This window comes from Rhinopithecus roxellana, chromosome 16 (genome assembly GCF_007565055.1).
Source record: "Rhinopithecus roxellana isolate Shanxi Qingling chromosome 16, ASM756505v1, whole genome shotgun sequence".
Taxonomy (NCBI): domain Eukaryota; kingdom Metazoa; phylum Chordata; class Mammalia; order Primates; family Cercopithecidae; genus Rhinopithecus; species Rhinopithecus roxellana.
In genome coordinates this window covers 9,113,104-9,129,899 of record NC_044564.1, presented here as the reverse complement: position 1 = coordinate 9,129,899, position 16,796 = coordinate 9,113,104, and the positions used below count along the sequence as shown (strand labels likewise).

The 16,796-nt window shown below is 63.2% G+C and overlaps 3 protein-coding genes across 3 annotated transcripts; 1 reads left to right on the top strand and 2 right to left on the bottom strand.

The window, feature by feature from the left end:
• Positions 1-4: 4 nt before the first annotated feature.
• FUT7 (fucosyltransferase 7) lies at positions 5-2,546 on the bottom strand. Its single transcript, XM_010372678.2, has 2 exons — positions 1,697-2,546; positions 5-1,555 (listed from the first exon to the last, which is right to left on the bottom strand). The coding sequence occupies exons 1-2, from the start codon at positions 1,707-1,709 to the stop codon at positions 540-542; spliced, it is 1,029 nt and encodes a 342-aa protein (XP_010370980.2). The 5' UTR covers positions 1,710-2,546; the 3' UTR covers positions 5-539.
• A 158-nt stretch (positions 2,547-2,704) lies between these two features.
• On the top strand, positions 2,705-5,810 carry C16H9orf139 (chromosome 16 C9orf139 homolog). The gene is given in 5 exon segments (XM_010372861.2): positions 2,705-2,911; positions 4,798-4,877; positions 4,879-4,952; positions 4,954-4,998; positions 5,000-5,810. Coding segments are annotated over 5 exon segments (585 nt in total). The 5' UTR covers positions 2,705-2,736; the 3' UTR covers positions 5,211-5,810.
• Positions 5,811-9,677: 3,867 nt separating this feature from the next.
• On the bottom strand, positions 9,678-16,566 carry NPDC1 (neural proliferation, differentiation and control 1). The gene is made up of 9 exons (XM_010372677.2): positions 15,745-16,566; positions 12,832-12,978; positions 11,266-11,391; positions 11,018-11,188; positions 10,876-10,942; positions 10,719-10,803; positions 10,562-10,641; positions 10,189-10,285; positions 9,678-10,082 (listed from the first exon to the last, which is right to left on the bottom strand). The coding sequence occupies exons 1-9, from the start codon at positions 15,854-15,856 to the stop codon at positions 9,990-9,992; spliced, it is 978 nt and encodes a 325-aa protein (XP_010370979.1). The 5' UTR covers positions 15,857-16,566; the 3' UTR covers positions 9,678-9,989.
• Positions 16,567-16,796: the final 230 nt, after the last annotated feature.

The following is a 16,796-nucleotide window of genomic DNA, read 5'->3' as shown; positions in this document are numbered from 1 at the left end:
GAGGCACTGGTCAGACCTTTATTGTCCACCGCCCTACCTCCCTGAACCCAGAACAAGCTGGTTTGCTCCCCGTGGTCTCCTGGGCCCCGCCCCAGCCTACACACAGGGACCTCAGAACTGTGGATGTGCCAGGGACCCGTGCCTGTGTCCCAGGGACCACAGTGCCTCTGCTACAGAGGAAGCTCGGGGTCCCAGGTTTGGCCCCCACAAACTGCAGGCTGGGGTGTCCCCAGCCCCAAGGGCCCTGCCTTTCACCCTCTTCCAGGCAGGCCTTGACCCACCGAAGATTTGTTCAGGGTGGAGAGGGTCCTCGGCAGCCTTTCCCCTCCTGTCTGCCGCAGCGGGCGCCCGTTACCTCCCTCCTGCTCTCACCTCCTCTGCCTGCTCCAGTGCCTACCTGCACCCCCCACCCCTGCTTCCTGACCTCTGTCCCCAGCCTCCTGTTAGCCCGCTGCTTGCCGGTAAGGGCCGGATGCCTGGTGGTTTGATTTCGACACCCAGCCCTTCCACCCACACCCACCTCCCCCGGCCAGCAGAGCTCAGGCCTGAAACCAGCCCTCAAGGTCCTCATAGACCTGGTTGCGGGGCAGGTGCGGGTAGCGGTCACAGATGGCACAGAAACGCTCCCGCCAGTCGGTGAAGAGTCGCACGCGGAGCCTGTCACGCCAGGCAAAGAAGCGTCGGTATCGGCTCTCGTTCATGCCGGTGAGGAAAGCTGCCAGCTCCTGGGCTGAGCCAAAGTCATCCACATGTACGAAGGCATCGGCCGGCGCGAAGGCCTCGTAGGTGGCCCGTGGGGGCCCCAGCACCACCGGCACAGTGCCAGCCACAAGTGCGTTGCGCCAGAATTTCTCTGTAATGTAGTCACGGTGCTGAGAGTTCTCAAAGGACAGGTAGAAGCGGTACCGGGCCACGGTGGGCACCAGGCAGCTGGTGCACAGCGGCCGTCCATTGGCACGGCCAAAGACGTCCACCTGCAGGTGAGGCACCAGCTGCCGGTACAGCCTGGCACGCAGCTGCCTCTCCTGGAAGTTGCTGACCACCCAGGCGGCCACCCTGCTCTTGGTTGGCAGTGGTGGCAAGGGCCCCGAGTGGGGCTCCAGGCGGCCATAGGGCACAAAGATGTCTGAGTCACGCCGGTAGCTCAGCACCCAGTTGAAGATGCCTCGGAGGTGGCTGAGGCCGTGGGTGTGGCTAGGCGACTCCATGGAGGCCCACACCCAGGGCTGCCCTTGTGGCCGCTGGGCCAGGGGCAGGTGGGACCGCCGGGTCTGCAGCTCGCGGTGGTGGAAGACCACAGCGTCGGCACTGGCCAGCAGGCTTCGGTTGGCACTCAGGTGGCAGTGGGTGATGCCGTAGCGGGTGCAGGTGTTGCCCGGCAGCTCTGGGGGCTGGTCAGTGAAGGGCCAGTGCCAGACAAGGATGGTGATTGTGGGCTGGGGTGCCGGGGTACCCTGAGGGGCTGACCCCAGCTGCCACAGGAGCCAGAGGGCAGCGAGCAGAGCCACCCCGGCCAGGCCCCCCAAGCCCCGCAGCCTCCGGGTGGGGCCGTGCCCTGCAGCAGCACAAGGGAGGGGAGGCTCTGTCACTTGGGCTCAGGGACACCCAAACGCCCCACTCAGCGTCACCCCCATCCTCCCCTCCCAGACTGCCTAGCTCTCCCCAGCCCGGGCTTCCCCCAGGGCCAGACACTCACCAGCATTATTCATCCACAGTCTCCCAGAATCAGTCAGCTAAGACACCCGAGATTCTCAAATCACAGCAGCCACCAGAGATGCCCTGAAATCACAGCTGTGCCCTGGCTCAGCCCCGCCTGCAACTGTGCTCCTTTTATCTCTGCCCAAGGTGAGGGAACTCAGGGGACCTTCCTGCTCCTGCCCCGCCCCTGCCCCCACAGCCTTTGGCATCAACCGCTGTCCCCACCCCCATCTTGGGGACTTGCTAGTCCTGGGGCTGCTGGGAGGGGTACAGCCACAAGAGGGGTGCCAAGCCGGGCCAATACGACGCCCCCCCAGCCCACCCCACTGGTCTCCAGAGAGGCCCAGAGATGTCCAGCTGGGCAGGCAGAGGATGGGGAGGCACAGGCAGGCTTGGCCTAGGGCAGGGAAGACCCAGGTGCGGGCACCCTGAGCGGAGATGGCCCCCCAGCCCCCACCCAGCTACCCAGGCCTGGGCGCTGCAGACAGCGAGCACACTTCCCCAGAGGGCCAGATGGCTCCTCCCACCGCAGGAGCACCCACTTCCCCCAGCTCACCACCGGCTGGGCCCTGGTCGCCCAGGAGAATCTTACACATTGCAGACGTGCTGTGCTCAGCTCTTTGCCAGAGGCTAAGGCTCCCAATTGGGCCACCCCACCCCACTCTGCCATCTAGGAACCCAGATGCCCGGAGAGGAGGTCTGTCCTGGGGCCCTTAGCCTTCCCACAGGAGCCCAGCGCGTGCCTGCAAGGGCCTGGTCCCAGAGTGAACTGTGGATGGAGGCTGCTTTGTCTTTTTCCCTGTCCAGCTCCATGCCCATAGACGCCTCTGACTATAGGCTAGACCCAGGGTCCCTTCCTCCAGCCTGCAGCAGAGGGGCTTTCCAGGCTGGAAAGGAAAGGAGTCCTTTTGTCCCTGACGCAAGCAGGCTGGGGGCTGGCACCCGCTCCAGGAAGAGGAGAGGACCCAGCCTGAAGAGTCCGTGCTTCCTCTAGCCAGGGCCTGGAGCCTCGGGGCCAGGTTCCTTCTACACCAGCCCATGTTGGGCGTCAGCCAGGCTGGGATGGCCCTGCAGGGTCACCCTGAGCCCCAGCCAACACCCCACTCTCAGCCACAGTGGCAGGCTCCATCAGCTTCACCCCAACCAGATGGCCACTCTGCTGCAAAGGACCTTGTGGGGTCCCAGGCATGGGCAGACCCAGCCCTCATGCCCAATGTGACGTCCTGGAGATCTCAATGCAGGTCAGGCTTGGTTTGTTTGTTTGTTTGTTTGTTTGTTTGAGAAGGAGTCTTGCACTATTGCCCAGGCTGCAATCCCAGCCCTTTGGGAGGCCGAGGCTTGTGGATCACCTGAAGTCAGGATCAAGTGGTGTGATCTCGGCTCACTGCAACCTCCACCTCCCGGGTCCAAGGGATTCTCCTGTCTCAGCCTCCCGAGTAGCTGAGATTACAGGCGCCTGCCACCACGCCCAGCTAATTTTTGTGTTTTTAGTAGAGATGGGGTTTTCTCATGTTGGCCAGGCTGGTCTTGAACTCCTGACTTCAGATGATCCACAAGCCTCGGCCTCCCAAAGTGCTTGGATTCCATGCGTGAGCCACCGTGCCCAGCCAAGTTTGCTTTTTTGTGTGTGGGTTTTTGTTTCTTGGTTTTTGGTCTTTTTGAGACAGGGTCTTGCTCTGTTACCCAGACTGGAGTGCAGTGGCGCAGTCACGGTTCACTGCTGCCTCAATCTCCTGGGCTCAAGCAATGCTCCCACCTCAGCCTCCCAAGTAGCTGGGTCTATGGGTGTGCATCACCATGCCTGGTTAATTTTTAAAAATTTTTTGTAGAGACAGAGTCTTGCTATGTTGTCCAGGCTGGTTTCAAACTCCTGGGCTCAAGCAATCCTCCCACCTCGGCCTCCCAAAACGCTGGGATTCCGGGAATGAGGATGCGTCTGTCCTGTCAGGTCCTTTGAGGGCTCAGATCATGTGTCCTGGGAGGAATGGCAACCATTAACTGTTGTCCAGGCCTTTACCCCAGCACCCTCCGAGGGGGCCTGCCTCCCACCACCCCGTCCCTGTCCTGTTCTACTCTTGGGCCCCAGGGGCTGCTGGCCTATCCCCGGCCCCACAGTGAGTACAAGGCTGCCTTGGGAGGGGAACCAGGCAGCTGGCAGCTGGAGACTGAAGTGGGAGGATCCCACTGTGGGGACAGAGGCAAGACTGGGACAGGGTGGTAGTCAGAGGCCCCCACCCCTGTGGCCCAGTGTAGCCTCCGAGCTGAGCTGTGCTGCGGAACTTGTGCAACGGCTAGAGGGAGGAAGGCTGGAGGGAGGGGGGCTGGAGGGAGGGGGACTGGAGGAAGGGGGTTTGGAGGGAGGGGGCCTTGGAGGGAGGGGCCTGGAAGGAGGGAGGCTGGAGCGAGGAACTTGGAGGGAGGGGGCTTGAAGGGAGGGGGGCTGGAGGGAGGGGAGCTGGAGGGAGAGGGCATGGAGGGAGGGGGTCTGGAGGGAGGGGCTTTGGAGGCAAGAGGGATTGAAGGGAGGGAGGCTAGAGGGAGGGGGGCTGGAGGAAGGGGGTTTGGAGGGGGGCTGGAGGGAGGGGGCTTGGAGGGAGGAGGGCTGGAGGGAGGGGGGCTGGAGGGAGAGGGCTTGAAGGGTGGGGGTCTTGAAGGGAGGGAGGCTGGAGGGAGGGGAGCTTGGAGGGAGGGAGGTTGGTGGGAGGGGGCTTGACGGGAGGGGGGCTTGGAGGGAGGGGGACTTCGAGGGAGGGGGTTTTGGAGGGAGGGAGGTTTGGAGGGAGTGGTGCTGGAGGGAGGGGCCTTGAAGGGTGGGGGGCTTGAAGGGAGGGGCCTGGAGGGAGGGGAGCTTGGAGGGAGGGGGCTTGGAGGGAGGGGTTCCTGTGGGCGCCATGGGAAACTGTCAGCACCTGAACTGCTCAGCTTAGGGGCTGGCACCAGAGTGGGCAGTCGCCTCCCGCCCCTCCCTTCCAGCCCACCATGTTTTGGGTGATGACCACAGTGGCACCTGGGCCTTTAATCCCACCCCAGCATTCCTTTCCTGGCAGGGAGCCCCCGGGGAGCCTCACTTTGGCTTCAGCCTCACGCCACCCCACCTCTTCTCCCTGCAATGGGCACCCGGTGGCAGCTCCTGCAGGAAGGAGGCCGTCCTGCCGCACCTGCAGGTGACCCGGCCTCTGGCTGCCAGAGCCCGCCATCCTTCCTGTTTGTGCTGCCAGGCTGGCAGGGTCCCTCGCCACCGACCTCAGCCGCAGCCAGTCTGCTCCCTTCCTGGGTGGATTTGCGGGAGCCTCCCCCACCCTAGCTTGCTCCTCCTTGAGGACCCCGGGCAGGGTGGCTGCCATGGGGCCCAGCTGTGCGTGGGAACCTGCGAGCTGGCAAACGGGGCTCGGGGGTTTTGCCCAGAAATGGGTCAGAACGAAAGCCTCTCAGAGGAAAGAAAAGGGCATGAGTCAAAGAGAAAGTTGTGGGATGGGGGCTCCTCCTCATCTCACCCCACCCAGGCCATCTGACTCCCTGGGTTTGTGTGGACCCAGGCAGGCAGCCAACCCCAGCTCCGTGGTCTGTGGGCATCGTGATGATCAGGACACAAGCTCTTCCCAGCAGAGCCTTCACTGTGGGCCAGCTTCCCGGTGGATGACCACTGAAGAGGCCTCAACCCAGTGGGCCTCACTCCAGACCAAGTGCAGACCACTGGCCAGTGCCCCCTGCAGACAGCGGCACCCAGGGCAGCAGCAAGGTGAGGGGCATCCAGCCCCAGCCCGAGGGGCGCCTCAGAGAGTGGGCTGAGCCTGGCTGTCTCCGTGATCCCTCACCTGCTTCACCCGGTTGGCTTGAGCAAGGCAGTCCAGATGCGTGTCTCGAGCGCCCCCTTGTGGTGTGCTGCAAAGCTACATGGCCCCCGGCGAGAAGGGAGCCGGCCTTTCATCCTCAATAACAAGGTGGAACTGGGGGCTGGAAAACCCCTCTGACCTCGCTTTGGAAAGGTGGGTGGGTGCACGGAGCCTGGCAGGTGGCCAAGGGGACCCCCAAGTGGAGGGACTGGTCGAGGAGCAGCACGGGGCGGTGCAGCGGGTGAGCCCAGCACCTCCCCTCCCACTTTCGTCCCATCGAGCCCCAGGACGGGGGTGGGGGGGGTGGGGGGTGGGGGGTGGGGGGGTGGGGGGGTGGGGGGGTGGGGGGTGGGGGTGGGGGGGTGGGGGGGTGGGGGGGTGGGGGTGGGGGGGGTGGGGGGTGGATCATGTCTGTGTCCTTGTTCTCCTCCAGGTGGAGCTGCTGGGTGGGGCTGTGGTCCTCCAGGGACCCACTCTGCACCCCAAGTTTTGCCCTGACCTGCTCCTCTGTGTTGCGTGGCTGTAGGGGTGGGCTGCAGCCAGGAACTGTGAACCTGGGGCCGGCCCACCCAGCCACCCAGGCTGGGGAACAAGATCGCCTCCTAGGGCCAGAAGCTGGGGAGGTCCTCGCTTCCTAGGGTGTTGGCTCGGGGATCACATGCCCCACATTCTGGGCCAAGCATGGTCCTGCCCCAGCATCTTGCTGGGTTGGGGGCATCTCCGCACAGATGAGTGCCACCCCAGGGTCTCTGCCAGGGTCTGCATGTCACCCTTGGGCATCTGTGCTCAGGAGGTCACCAGGTGTGGGCAGGGCACCAAGTGGGGAGGTAGCTGAGGCTGGAAGACGCACATCAGCGTCTCGCTGGGCTTCCTCAAGTGGGAACTAGAGAGGGGGCTGGGCTGCCAGGCCAGGGTCAGCAGGATTAGGCAGGCTCAGGGCTCAGGGTCAAGCCAGAAACCAAGGTGAAGTCTGCCTCTTGATGCCACCAGGGCCCTGGGACAGGGATAGCAACAGCAGAAGGTAAAGTGGAAAGGAAGTAATGGGACCCCAGGCAAGGCTGAGCCAGGTCCCAAGCCCAGGATTGGGGTCTCCAGAGTTCCTGGGAGTCCCAGGGCAGCTCACCCACAGCCTGGGGCCTATGGGAGCAAGGGGGCTCCTGATGGCTGGGGGCAGGAGCTTGGACAAAGTTGAAGGCCTTCTGTCTGAATTGGCCAGGGGCCAACAAAAGCCAAAAAGCTGGCGTGGTGGCTAATGCCTGTAATCCCACTTTGGGAGGCCAAGGCAGGTGGATCACCTGAGGTCAGCAGTTCGAGACCAGCCTGGCCAACATACTGAAACCCCGTCTCCACTAAAAATACAACAATTAGCTGGGTGTGGTGGTGGGCACCTGTAATCCCAGCTACTCAGGAGGCTGAGGCAGGAGAATCGCTTGAACCTGGGAGATGGAGATTGCAGATAGCCAAGATCATATCACTGCACTGCAGCCTGGGTGACAGAGTGAGAGTCTGTCTCAAAAAAAAAAAAAAAAAAAAATCCACAAATCCCAGGGTGCTGGGTTGCATGGGGGCCTGTGCCGCAACCGGAGGACCCCAGCCCCCTGCCAACCCTTCCCCAGCTCAGGCCCACCGGCTCCCTTCTCATGCAGCTGCTCTGGGAGGAAGACCCTCCTTGCCAATCCCTGAGAAAATGGGCAGCAGGGACCCTGGGGACAGGTTGGGGACCCCAAGAAGATGGAACACACTAGGAGGCTGCTTTGGGGTCCCTGGGTCAGGCCAGCAGGACAGGTGTTGTGACCTGAGGGACTGACTGTGGAGCTCCAGGGGAGCCTCCTAGCCACTGACACACTGGCCTGGGCCAGACGCTGCCCTGTATCCTTGAGTGACGCCCGGGCCTCTCTGCACCCACCTGCTTTACCTGTGGCTAATGGCTTAGAGTGAAGGATGGTGGGCATGGGTGTGGGCATGGGTGTGCCACGTGGGCTCAGCGTCCACCCTCCCCCATGCACGCACCCATCACACCAGGGCCCACACACAGGCTCCCATCACACCCTGCCCTATCATAGCAGTGCCTAGAGGGCCACGGAGGCTTCCAGCTGAGGGCCAGCCCGAAGTCACAGGCAAGGAGTGAGAGGTGAGGGTCAAGGGGGCTTCCTGGTCTGGGTGGGCTCTGGCCCCCAAAACATGTTGCTTAGGTCAAGCCAGTCTCCCCAGCAGAGGTGAGCAGTTTTCCCCCAGTCTGCCTGGCCCACCCGTTCTCCAGGGACTGTGCCCAGTGGGTCTTATCTTCGCCATGCCAGGTGTGATAGTTAATACTGTCAACTTGATTGGATTGAAGGATACAAAGTATTGATCCTGGCTGTGTCTGTGAGGGTGTTGCCAAAAGAGATTAACATTTGAGTCAGTGGCTGCAGAGGGCAGACCCACCCTTCATCTGGTGGACAAAACCCAATCGGCTGCCAGTGAATATAAAGCAGAGAAACGTGAAAAGGAGACGATGGGCCTCGCCTCCCAGCATGCATCTTTCTCCCGTGCTGGACACTTCCTGCCCTCAAACATCGGACTCCAAGTTCAGCTTTGAGACTTGGACTGGCTCTTCTTGCTCTGCAGCTTGCAGACGGCCTATTGTGGGACCTTGTGATCATGTAAGTTAATACTTAATAAACTCCCCTTTATATATATATATATTTCTTTTTTCTTCTTCTTTGTTTTTTTTTAACACAGAGTCTGGCTGTCTCCAGGCTGGAGTGCGGTGGTGCAATCTCGGCTCACTGCAACCTCCGCCTCTTGGGTTCAAGCAATTCTCCTGCCTCAGCCTCCAGACAGTTGGGACTACAGGTGCCCGCTGCCACGCCTGGCTAATTCTTTGTATTTTAGTAGAGACGGGGTTTTACTGTGTTGCCCAGGCTGGTCTCAAACTCCTGAGCTCAGGCAATCTGCCCGCCTCAGCCTCCCAAAGTGCTGGGATTACAGGCGTGAGCCACCGTGCCTGGGCCCCCTCCATATATATATCTCCTATTAGTTCTGTTTCTGTAAGAGGACCCTGACTGGCCGGGTGCGGTGGCTCACGCCTGTAATCCCAGCATTTTGGGAGGCCAAGGTGGGCAAATCACCTGAGGTCGAGAATTCGAGACCAGCCTGGCCAACATGGAGAAAACTCTACTAAAAATACAAAATAAGTTGGGTGTGCTGGCGCATGCCAATAATCCCAGCTACTCGGGAGGCTGAGGCAGGAGAATCCCTTGAACCTGGGAAGCAGAGGTTGCGGTGAGCCAAGATCGCGCCATTGCACTCCAGCTTGGGCAATAAGAGCGAAACTCCGTCTCATAAATAAATAAATAAGAGAACCCTGATTAATAATAAGAACACACCAGGGCTGTCTAGGCGCCTGGACCTCCAGACTCCTAATAACCACTGAGGCGCTTCTGAACCCAGTCCTCCTACATCCCCAGCGTCAGTGGGACACAGAGTTTCAGGCCCTGCACGCTGACCTGGTACTGGCCTGATCTGGGCACTTTTGACCACATGGTCCCCCTCCCTCCCTTGGGGCCTTCTTGCTCCAAATTTAGGAGGGGCCAAGTCCCAGCTCCAGGTGTCCAGGCCCCTCCCATCACACCCCTCACCCGGCCCCATGAGTCCACCTGGCTGTGCATAGCTGGTGCCACACAGGTACCCCTGCCTGCCATCCCTTCTCCGCGTGCTGCAGGGCCTGACGTCCGCAGTCCCCATGAGAAACCCAGATTCAATGTCTGCATCATTTTCCTTCTGCCTGGAGGTGATGGGTACCCACATCCAGGTGTGTGTGGACTGTCCCCTGCTCCAGTCCTCTTTATCACACAGGATGGGGTCTTTCGGACCGCAGAACCAACTCTGGGCTGGCCCAGCCCTATGCCGCACCCTTCCCCTCTCCCACCTGAGTAGAAGGGTCCGCAGGGGTGAGGCCTGGCTGAGGAGGGTGGGGATGATCCCGTGGCCTCTCCTCCAGCTCCACGGGACAGGAAGGTCCTCCTCATGAGGGGACGGAAAGGCCTCCACCCTCTGGGGGTCCAAGAGCAGACCCCAGGCCCCCCCACTCAGAGGTCCATCTACCAGGGCCCCAAATGGTGGATGGGGACGGCGGAAGATTAACCCAAGCCGGCAACACAGGCAGAAGCCGCAGATCTGAAATGGACTTTAATTGGCTTTTGTCTCTAGAATTCCCCACCCATTCCTGCGCTCCACGGTTCTCCCTGCCCCTCCAGTTTGGGGGTCCAAACTGAACAGGAGAGGTGCAGGGGACCAGGAGGTCTCCTGGCACAAATGTTTGGGGGTCTCCCTGGCAAGGGATCCCAGGGCCTGAAGCCCAAGGCCCAGTCACAAGCACACAGCATCAAAACATGTTTTTAGTGGGAAGCTCCGGGCCCTGCCCCTCCCCGGGGATCTCGAGGTCAGGGAACAGGTGGGCGTCTGTCTGCCTCCAGGTCATGGCAGCGCGGGCGGTGAGCTGGGGGCCGGCAGGGGTGCGGACAGTGCGGCGTGGTCGAATAGAGGGTTGCGCACCTCCATTTCCCCGGTCTGCGAACGTGGGTGTCAGGCTGGGCAGTGGGTGGACTGGGGGCATGCTTGCTGGGAGGAAACCCCAGGAGATGGTATGCCCCTCCCTGTACCCTGAGGCACTCACTGGGGCCAGGCCCGGGCACTCGTACACCGTGAAGTCTCCGTCCTCGTTCTCCTCATCCGAGGAGGCCGTGTCCAGCTCCTTGGGGGGCTCTTTATGCCTGGGTGGGGGGGGATCACTGGGTCCTCCCCACACCCCCGAGGTGCCAGTGGCCCAGTCTGGAAGTGGGCACTCAGCCCACCTCAGCCCTGGGGTGGCAGGGGAGCAGAGCCCAGGGTGAAGTTGGCCGGGGAGGTGAGGGTGCAGGGCGGCAGGGGAGGTGAAGGTGAGGGTGCAGGTGAGGGTGGCAGGGCCCAGGGTAAAGTTGACCAGGGGAGGTGGAGGTGGGGATGGGAGGTGGGTGGGAGGGGGTGGCGGGGCCGGGGCAGCCACTCACCGCTCCAGGCACAGCATCTGCTGCCGCTGGTGCTGGTAGTGGTACATCTCCGCGCTGTGTGCCAGCCGCTGGTCCCCAGGCTGTGGGAAGGAGCGGGTGAGGGTCAGGTGGCGGTCAGAGTTAGACGGGAGCCTCAGGGCCGAAGAGGGCCACACACCGAGATCCGGGGCGCTGCAGGTGAGCCAGGGGCCTTCGCAGCGGCGTAGTCAGTCTTCTGGGTCAGGCGGATCTCACGCTGCAGCCTGTGGGGAGTGGGGCCTGAGACCTCTGAGCGTGTGGTGCCCTCCCTGCCCTGCCCGCGGCCGCTGGCTCACCTGCACCAGCAGAGAGAGGCTACGGAGAGGGCAGCCACACCAGCCACACAGAATGCCAGGATCAGCACTGCGGAAGGGGGCGTGTGAGGGCAGCCTCTGCGGGGGGCCCTGCCGCCCCTGCCCACCCCTGACGAAGACCTACCAAGGGCGAGGCTGTCGCCGTGCCCTCCCCGGGGCTCCAGGGGCGACATGTGCACCGGCTCGGATGACACAGGGGAGCCCAGGGAGGTGTGGGGCGTGGGCATGGGGGTTCCTGGAGTGGAGGGGAAGCCCAGCTCCAGTCCCTGTCCCCGTGCTGAGAAGCCCAGGGTGGCTGCGAGAGAGGACAGGTTAGAGCGAGAGCACTGGGCTGGTGACAGGGCCATGGGGCAGGGGAAGCGGGGGTCTCACCAGGCTCTGGGAGCCGCTGTCGGGCCTTGGGCAGGGGCGGAGTTGAGTGTCCAGACTCCTTCAGGGCAAGCTCCTGGGCCAGGAAGTCAATCTCATCTTCCAGTCTGGGCTGGGGCCGGCCCCCACCTGGGGAGGGTGAGGGGCCATCAGGTGGAGGGACCCCGTCCAGGAGGTAGCCCCAGGCCCGGCCTCCCTGTTCCTGGCAGGTTCCTCCCAGGCTCCTGAGGACTGGGAACACGCCTGGGGGCCCTCTCCCTCCCGGATTGCCATGGTGACAGTGGGGGCGCTTCCTGTGAGGGGCAGTGCTTCCCGGAAAGTGGGGGCAGGGCAAGGGGGAGGAGGTGCTAGGGAAATGTCCAAAGACCGGGCAGGGGGAGGAAGGAGTGGGATCTCTCGCCCCAACGCATGTCCATAAAGGGCCGGCCAGCATAGCTCCTTCTGCTTCCCCACCTCCAAGCACGTTCTCAGGCAGAGGAGCAGTGACTCCCCAAGGAGTGCGGGAAAGCCAAAGGAAGTCAAGCATCCGGGACCCCTCCCCAGGTCATCAGGAGAACAGGCGCAGCCGTCAGGGGTGGGGCTGGTGGCAGGGCCCCAGTGGTGCCCACTGTGGGCTGCACAGTCCAGGCAGACGCTCCCCGGTAGGCAGGCGATGAGCCCACACAGACCCTTATAGCCACTTCTCGGTGCCCCTCTCAATACCCCCTCTGGGAAGCCGCCGCTGCTCCCACCCCCAGCACCTCTGAGCAAAGCCCTCACCACCTGAAGTCACTCAGTGACTGGCCATCCCGACAGATGCGGCTCAGGCTAGCAGGTGGGGCACACCCAGCACCCAGCTGTGCCAGCACACGTAAACATGTGCCAACGGGTGGACAGGACAGTGAGCGGTGGAAAAGAGCAAGCTGCCTGCGGACGGGGAAGTGGGGGCCTGGAGGGCTTCTGGGCAGACCCTGCAGAACCCAGGCCCAGGGAGAATGGACCCCTCCTCTCCCGTGGCCACTCCAGCATATCCTATTGTACAGCTCTTCCCCTAGGTGGGCCTGAGTGCCCCAGGCCTGGGTCCAGCTCCATTTGGAAAGGGTGGGAAGCTTCGTGGAGAGTGAAGGAGGATCTCCCAGGCCTTGGACCCAACACCCCACAAGGTCCAGGGGCACTGGGACCACCTGGCACAGGTCTGGGCATCGAGGCTGCAGGCTTCTTTTTTTTCTTTTTTTTTTTTTGAGACACAGTCTCACTCTGTCGCCCAGGCTGGAGTACAGTGGTGCAATCTCGGCTCACTGCAACCTCTGCCTCCCAGGTTAAAGCGATTCTCCTGCCTCAGCCTCCCGAGTAGCTGGGACTACAGGCATGTGCCACCACGCCCGGCTATTTTGTTTTTTTGGTAGAGACAGGGTTTCACCTTGTTGGCCAAGCTGGTTTTGAACTCCTGACCTCAAGAAATCCACCTGCCTGGGCCTCTCACAGTGCTAGGATTACAGGCATGAGCCACTGTGCCAGGCCGGCCGCTTCTTACAGGGAGAGGTTCACGCAGGGACATCCCCCCATCGACTTCCCCCTTTGCCCTCGTACCCGGAGGCCGGCGCATCCTGGGCACACAGAGCCCTTGCTGGTCCTCCTGGAAGGGTTGAAGGCAGGGCCCACAGGCATGTGCACCAGGGGGACACCTTGCCCGCCTCTTCAGGGCACAGTCCAGGCTCCCGGGACAGGCGGCTGCATCTGGGAAGGAAGCAGAAGGCAGGGCCGGCTCACGGCCCCGCGGGGCTCGGCCCCTGCACATGGCAGCGCTGACACCCCCAGAGCTGGCCAGGCCTGGTTCTGGCCATTGTTCTGGACAGGCCCTTCCTCCCTGCCGCAGGGGCTCAGAACCAGGAAGCAAACAGTCCTAGGACTTCTCAGAACTACCCTGCCCCTCCCCCTCCCCAGGTCCACTTCCAGGCCTGATAGAGCCCTCAACTCAGAAGCTGAGCCTCACTGTCCAGACAGTGCTGAGTTCTCTTGGGCAGGGCCGTGCAGCCCCACAAGCCCAGTCTCCAGCCTCAACATGCCCCACAGTGAGCCAGGAACCCCATCCAGATTGGGAGTCCCAGAGGGAGGGGCCTAGGTCTGTCTCTGGAGAGCAGCAAACCATGCTGCCAGAGGCTTCTCCTTCGCGTGCCGCTCTGCCCTGAATCCGGCACTGAACGAGTGCGCAGTCTGGAAGAAGGGACGCTGCTCCTCCAGCCTCTGGCTTGTACCCCAGGCACCAAGGAGACCTAAAATGGAGTCTGCTGGCCTCACTGACCTCAGACACAGAACCCAAACAGGTCACTCCCAAAGCCACACCACCAGGGGCTGCAGTCAGGGGCCAGGTGGCACCCAAGGGCCTCAGGAGGCCAAGGTTGGCAGTGCTGGGGACGGCGGGCCAGACACTAGTTCCTAACCACACTTTCATCTCGCTGATGAGGGGCCCAGGCCACGGTACCAGCTGACACATGTGGCTAATCAGTCTTATCCTGGTGCTGGAGAACGGGGCGAGAGGGCAATAGCCCTCTGCTTCAGTTTCCCCTCTGGGCTGCAGAAGCTTAGTGCCTCAAAGCTAAGGAATGTCCCCAGTCACGACGAGCCAGTGGAGCCAGGGGAACCCCAGCAGGGCCATCAACCCTGCTTGGGAAGTCTGCGGTGGGACCTCGGGCTACCCAGGACTCTTCCTCTCTGCCCAGCCCCACACTGCACACTGCGGGCAGGGCCACTGGGGCCACACGGGGCATCTGTCCTTCTCCAGACCTTGGCTGGCTGGCTTGGTTTCCTTGGTAACCTGACACTCAGGGCCCTCAGGCTGTCGGCTTCCCTTCGAGGCAGTTCCAGCAGCCTCAGCAGCTGCAGTGGCAGGTGGGCACAGGAGCCAATGCCAGGCACTGCCCACCCTCCATGACCTGGGGCAGCAGCCTCAGTATCAGTGGGCCGGGACTTGGGCATGTTAAACATTAAACCTGTGCCAGCAGGTCCACCCGGGCCCACCCGCCAGCTTGGCACCTGGCGAGTGAGGCAGTCCCTACCCCTGTGCTGATAACCCACAGTCCACCAAGCCAAAGGCAGGGGCCTGAGGTACAAAGCCGGCTGTAGGGTCTGGGTTCCAGGCCCCTCCCAGACCATTATTCCCCAGCCCAGGAGCCTCCATCCCCCACTTCCTCCTCCTGAGAGGTCTCAGGAACAAGAGCAGTTGGAGAGTGGCTGGCACCCCCCACCACTCAACGTCTGGGCTGCCTGAGGGCCCTCCCTTCCAAGCACTGGGCACTGGGAGTGGGGGGGTTGCCTAGGGAGGGCCCTGCTAGGTCTCCTGGTGAGGCAGACATGAAGCCGCAGAGGCCGGTGAACTGAGGACTGGCACCCGCCACCCACCCGGGCTTAGCACAGCAGCTGCAGCCCCGTTTCCTGAATAGGTGGCCTCCGCCTTTCCTGGCTGACCACACTCTGACTCTCGGAAGCCTGTCCTGTTCATGCCCACCTCCCATCCAGGGGCACTGTGCCCAGGAGGAAGCCGGCCTCACTCTGGTCTCTTGAGACCACACAGGCTGCCCAGGTCAGCGCCTCAGCTGTGCCACAACCCACTTAACTTCTCCATGCCTCAGTTTCCTTGCCTGTAAAATGGGCTCACAGTACCTCTTCTGCAGGGCTGCCAGGAGGATTGCACGAATGCAGTCCAGTCTCCCAGTTCAGTCCCCCCAGAAAAAGGTCAGCTTTGCATCCTGGGTTCCTGCAGGGAGCTCTGCTCTCTGGAGCCTCAGGACCCATCTGTGCAGCTGGAAGGGTGTCCCAGGACCCTGGCCTTATCACCCTCCTCCAGAGTCCACCTGCAGCCCTCAGTCCCAAAGAGAATGCCAGTGCCCTCGAGGGCAGGGGGTGCAGGAGGAGGCTCTGAGGCTACAACAGCCTCCCCACATTGAAGCTAGAACAGGACCCCGAGCCGGCGCCATCAAGTGTCCCTGGAACTTCAGCGCCCACCATGGCGCACAAAGCCGGTGCCCAGCGCCACCCAAGGAGTGAGGACAGGCAGAGCAGCACTAGGCCCCGACCCCGGGACGCGCACGGGCAGCGAAGCCGGCGGGCACTCAGGGCCAGCCCGCACCCGCAGGAGCCCCGAACACGGAGACACACAGAGACGCAGGCAGACTCCCAGCGGGCCCGCCCAAAGCCAGATGGCCGCGGCACGGAGGCCTGAGCCAGACGGGTTCCCTGCGGAAGAAGCCATGAACCTCAGGTTCGCCTCCGGGAACCGGCAGAAGCCCCATCCGGCGCGGCCTTTCGGAGGCTCCGCGCTGCGCCCTCCAGCCGGGCCTGTTTATTCCATCCTAGGCGAGGCGGGGCCGCCGCCGCTAGCGGACTAGGCCTGCAGGGCCTGCGGGCCTGGGAAGGACGAGGGTGGCTGCGCCCGGCAACCCGGTTCCCGCCCGGCGATCCCGGCCCCGGGGAGCCCCGCGGCCTGCGCCCAGCGCGCTCGCTCACCCGGGTGGCCGGCGGCGGCTCCACGCAGGGCCGCGCCGAGGACGAGGCCGGAGAGCAGCAGCCGCAGCAGCCGCAGGTGCCGCGGGGAGGGCGGAGGCAGCGGCGTCGCCATCCTTCAACGCCGCCGCCGGGGCAGCATGGCACCGCGAGGCCGGGGGCTCGGCGCGGGCTCCGGGCTCCGCGTCGGGAGCAGCGGAGGCAGCCGGGGAGGACAGAGGGGAAAGAGGAGGCGGAGGCCAAGGAGAAGGAGGAGGAAGAGGAAAGGCACGGGCGGCGGCGCTGACGCTGCAGCAAGGATCCGGGATGGAGGCGCCGGCGAGGCGCGCGCACGGAGACTGCGCCTGCGCGCTCCACCTGCGGGGGCGGGAGGGCTGCTCCAGGCTGCGCCCCCTCCCCCTGCTCCAGTTCTGGTCCCCTCTCCGGGCCTCTCTGTACCTCTCTCGGCCTCAGGGTGTCTCGGCACCTGCGGCCTCCGGGGCCTGTGCAGTTCCCAGAAGTCCGGCTGGATTTAGGCCGCGGGTGGGTGTCTCCGGGATGCGCTCCCTTCTGGCCTCTTCCCGGTAGGACTCCCAGCCCCTCACCCGCACCCGCGATGGGGCAGAGGACCTGTATGGGCCTAGCCTCGCGAGCGCACAGGGACACAGGAGCGCCGGGCTCATGCAGACAGGTGCTCACAAGCTGAGCAGGTGCGCAGGGAGGCACAGGTGTGCCCACAGAGGCAGGGGCACCCCCACTCGCGGGAAAAGCAAATACAAGAACGCAGAACGGCCCCGGCCCCGGCCCCGACTGCAGCTTTGGCTGGAGCCGCGGCGGCCGCGCTCAGTGAGGCCACCAGGGGGCAAGAGTGACCCGGAGCCACTGAGGACTGGAGCTGGGAGCTGTCCAAGGTGTTCACGGCCCCCAGGTGAACCCTTTAGCTCCCCCAGGACAACGGGCATTTTTTTTTTCCCCTTTGAGACAGAGTCTCTGTCGCCCAGGCTGGAGTGCAGTGGTGCCATTTCGGCCCACTGCAACCTCCACCTCCCGGGTTCAAGTGATTCTCGTGCCTCTGC

Coding starts and splice junctions, on each gene's coding strand:
- NPDC1 (XM_010372677.2), bottom strand. CDS start 15,856: ATGGCGACGCCGCTGCCTCCGCCCTCCCCGCGGCACCTGCGGCTGCTG. Junction 10,943..11,017: donor CGGCGACAGCCTCGCCCTTG/GTAGGTCTTCGT, acceptor CCCCTTCCGCAG/TGCTGATCCTGGCATTCTGT. Junction 10,804..10,875: donor GCCTCTCTCTGCTGGTGCAG/GTGAGCCAGCGG, acceptor CACTCCCCACAG/GCTGCAGCGTGAGATCCGCC.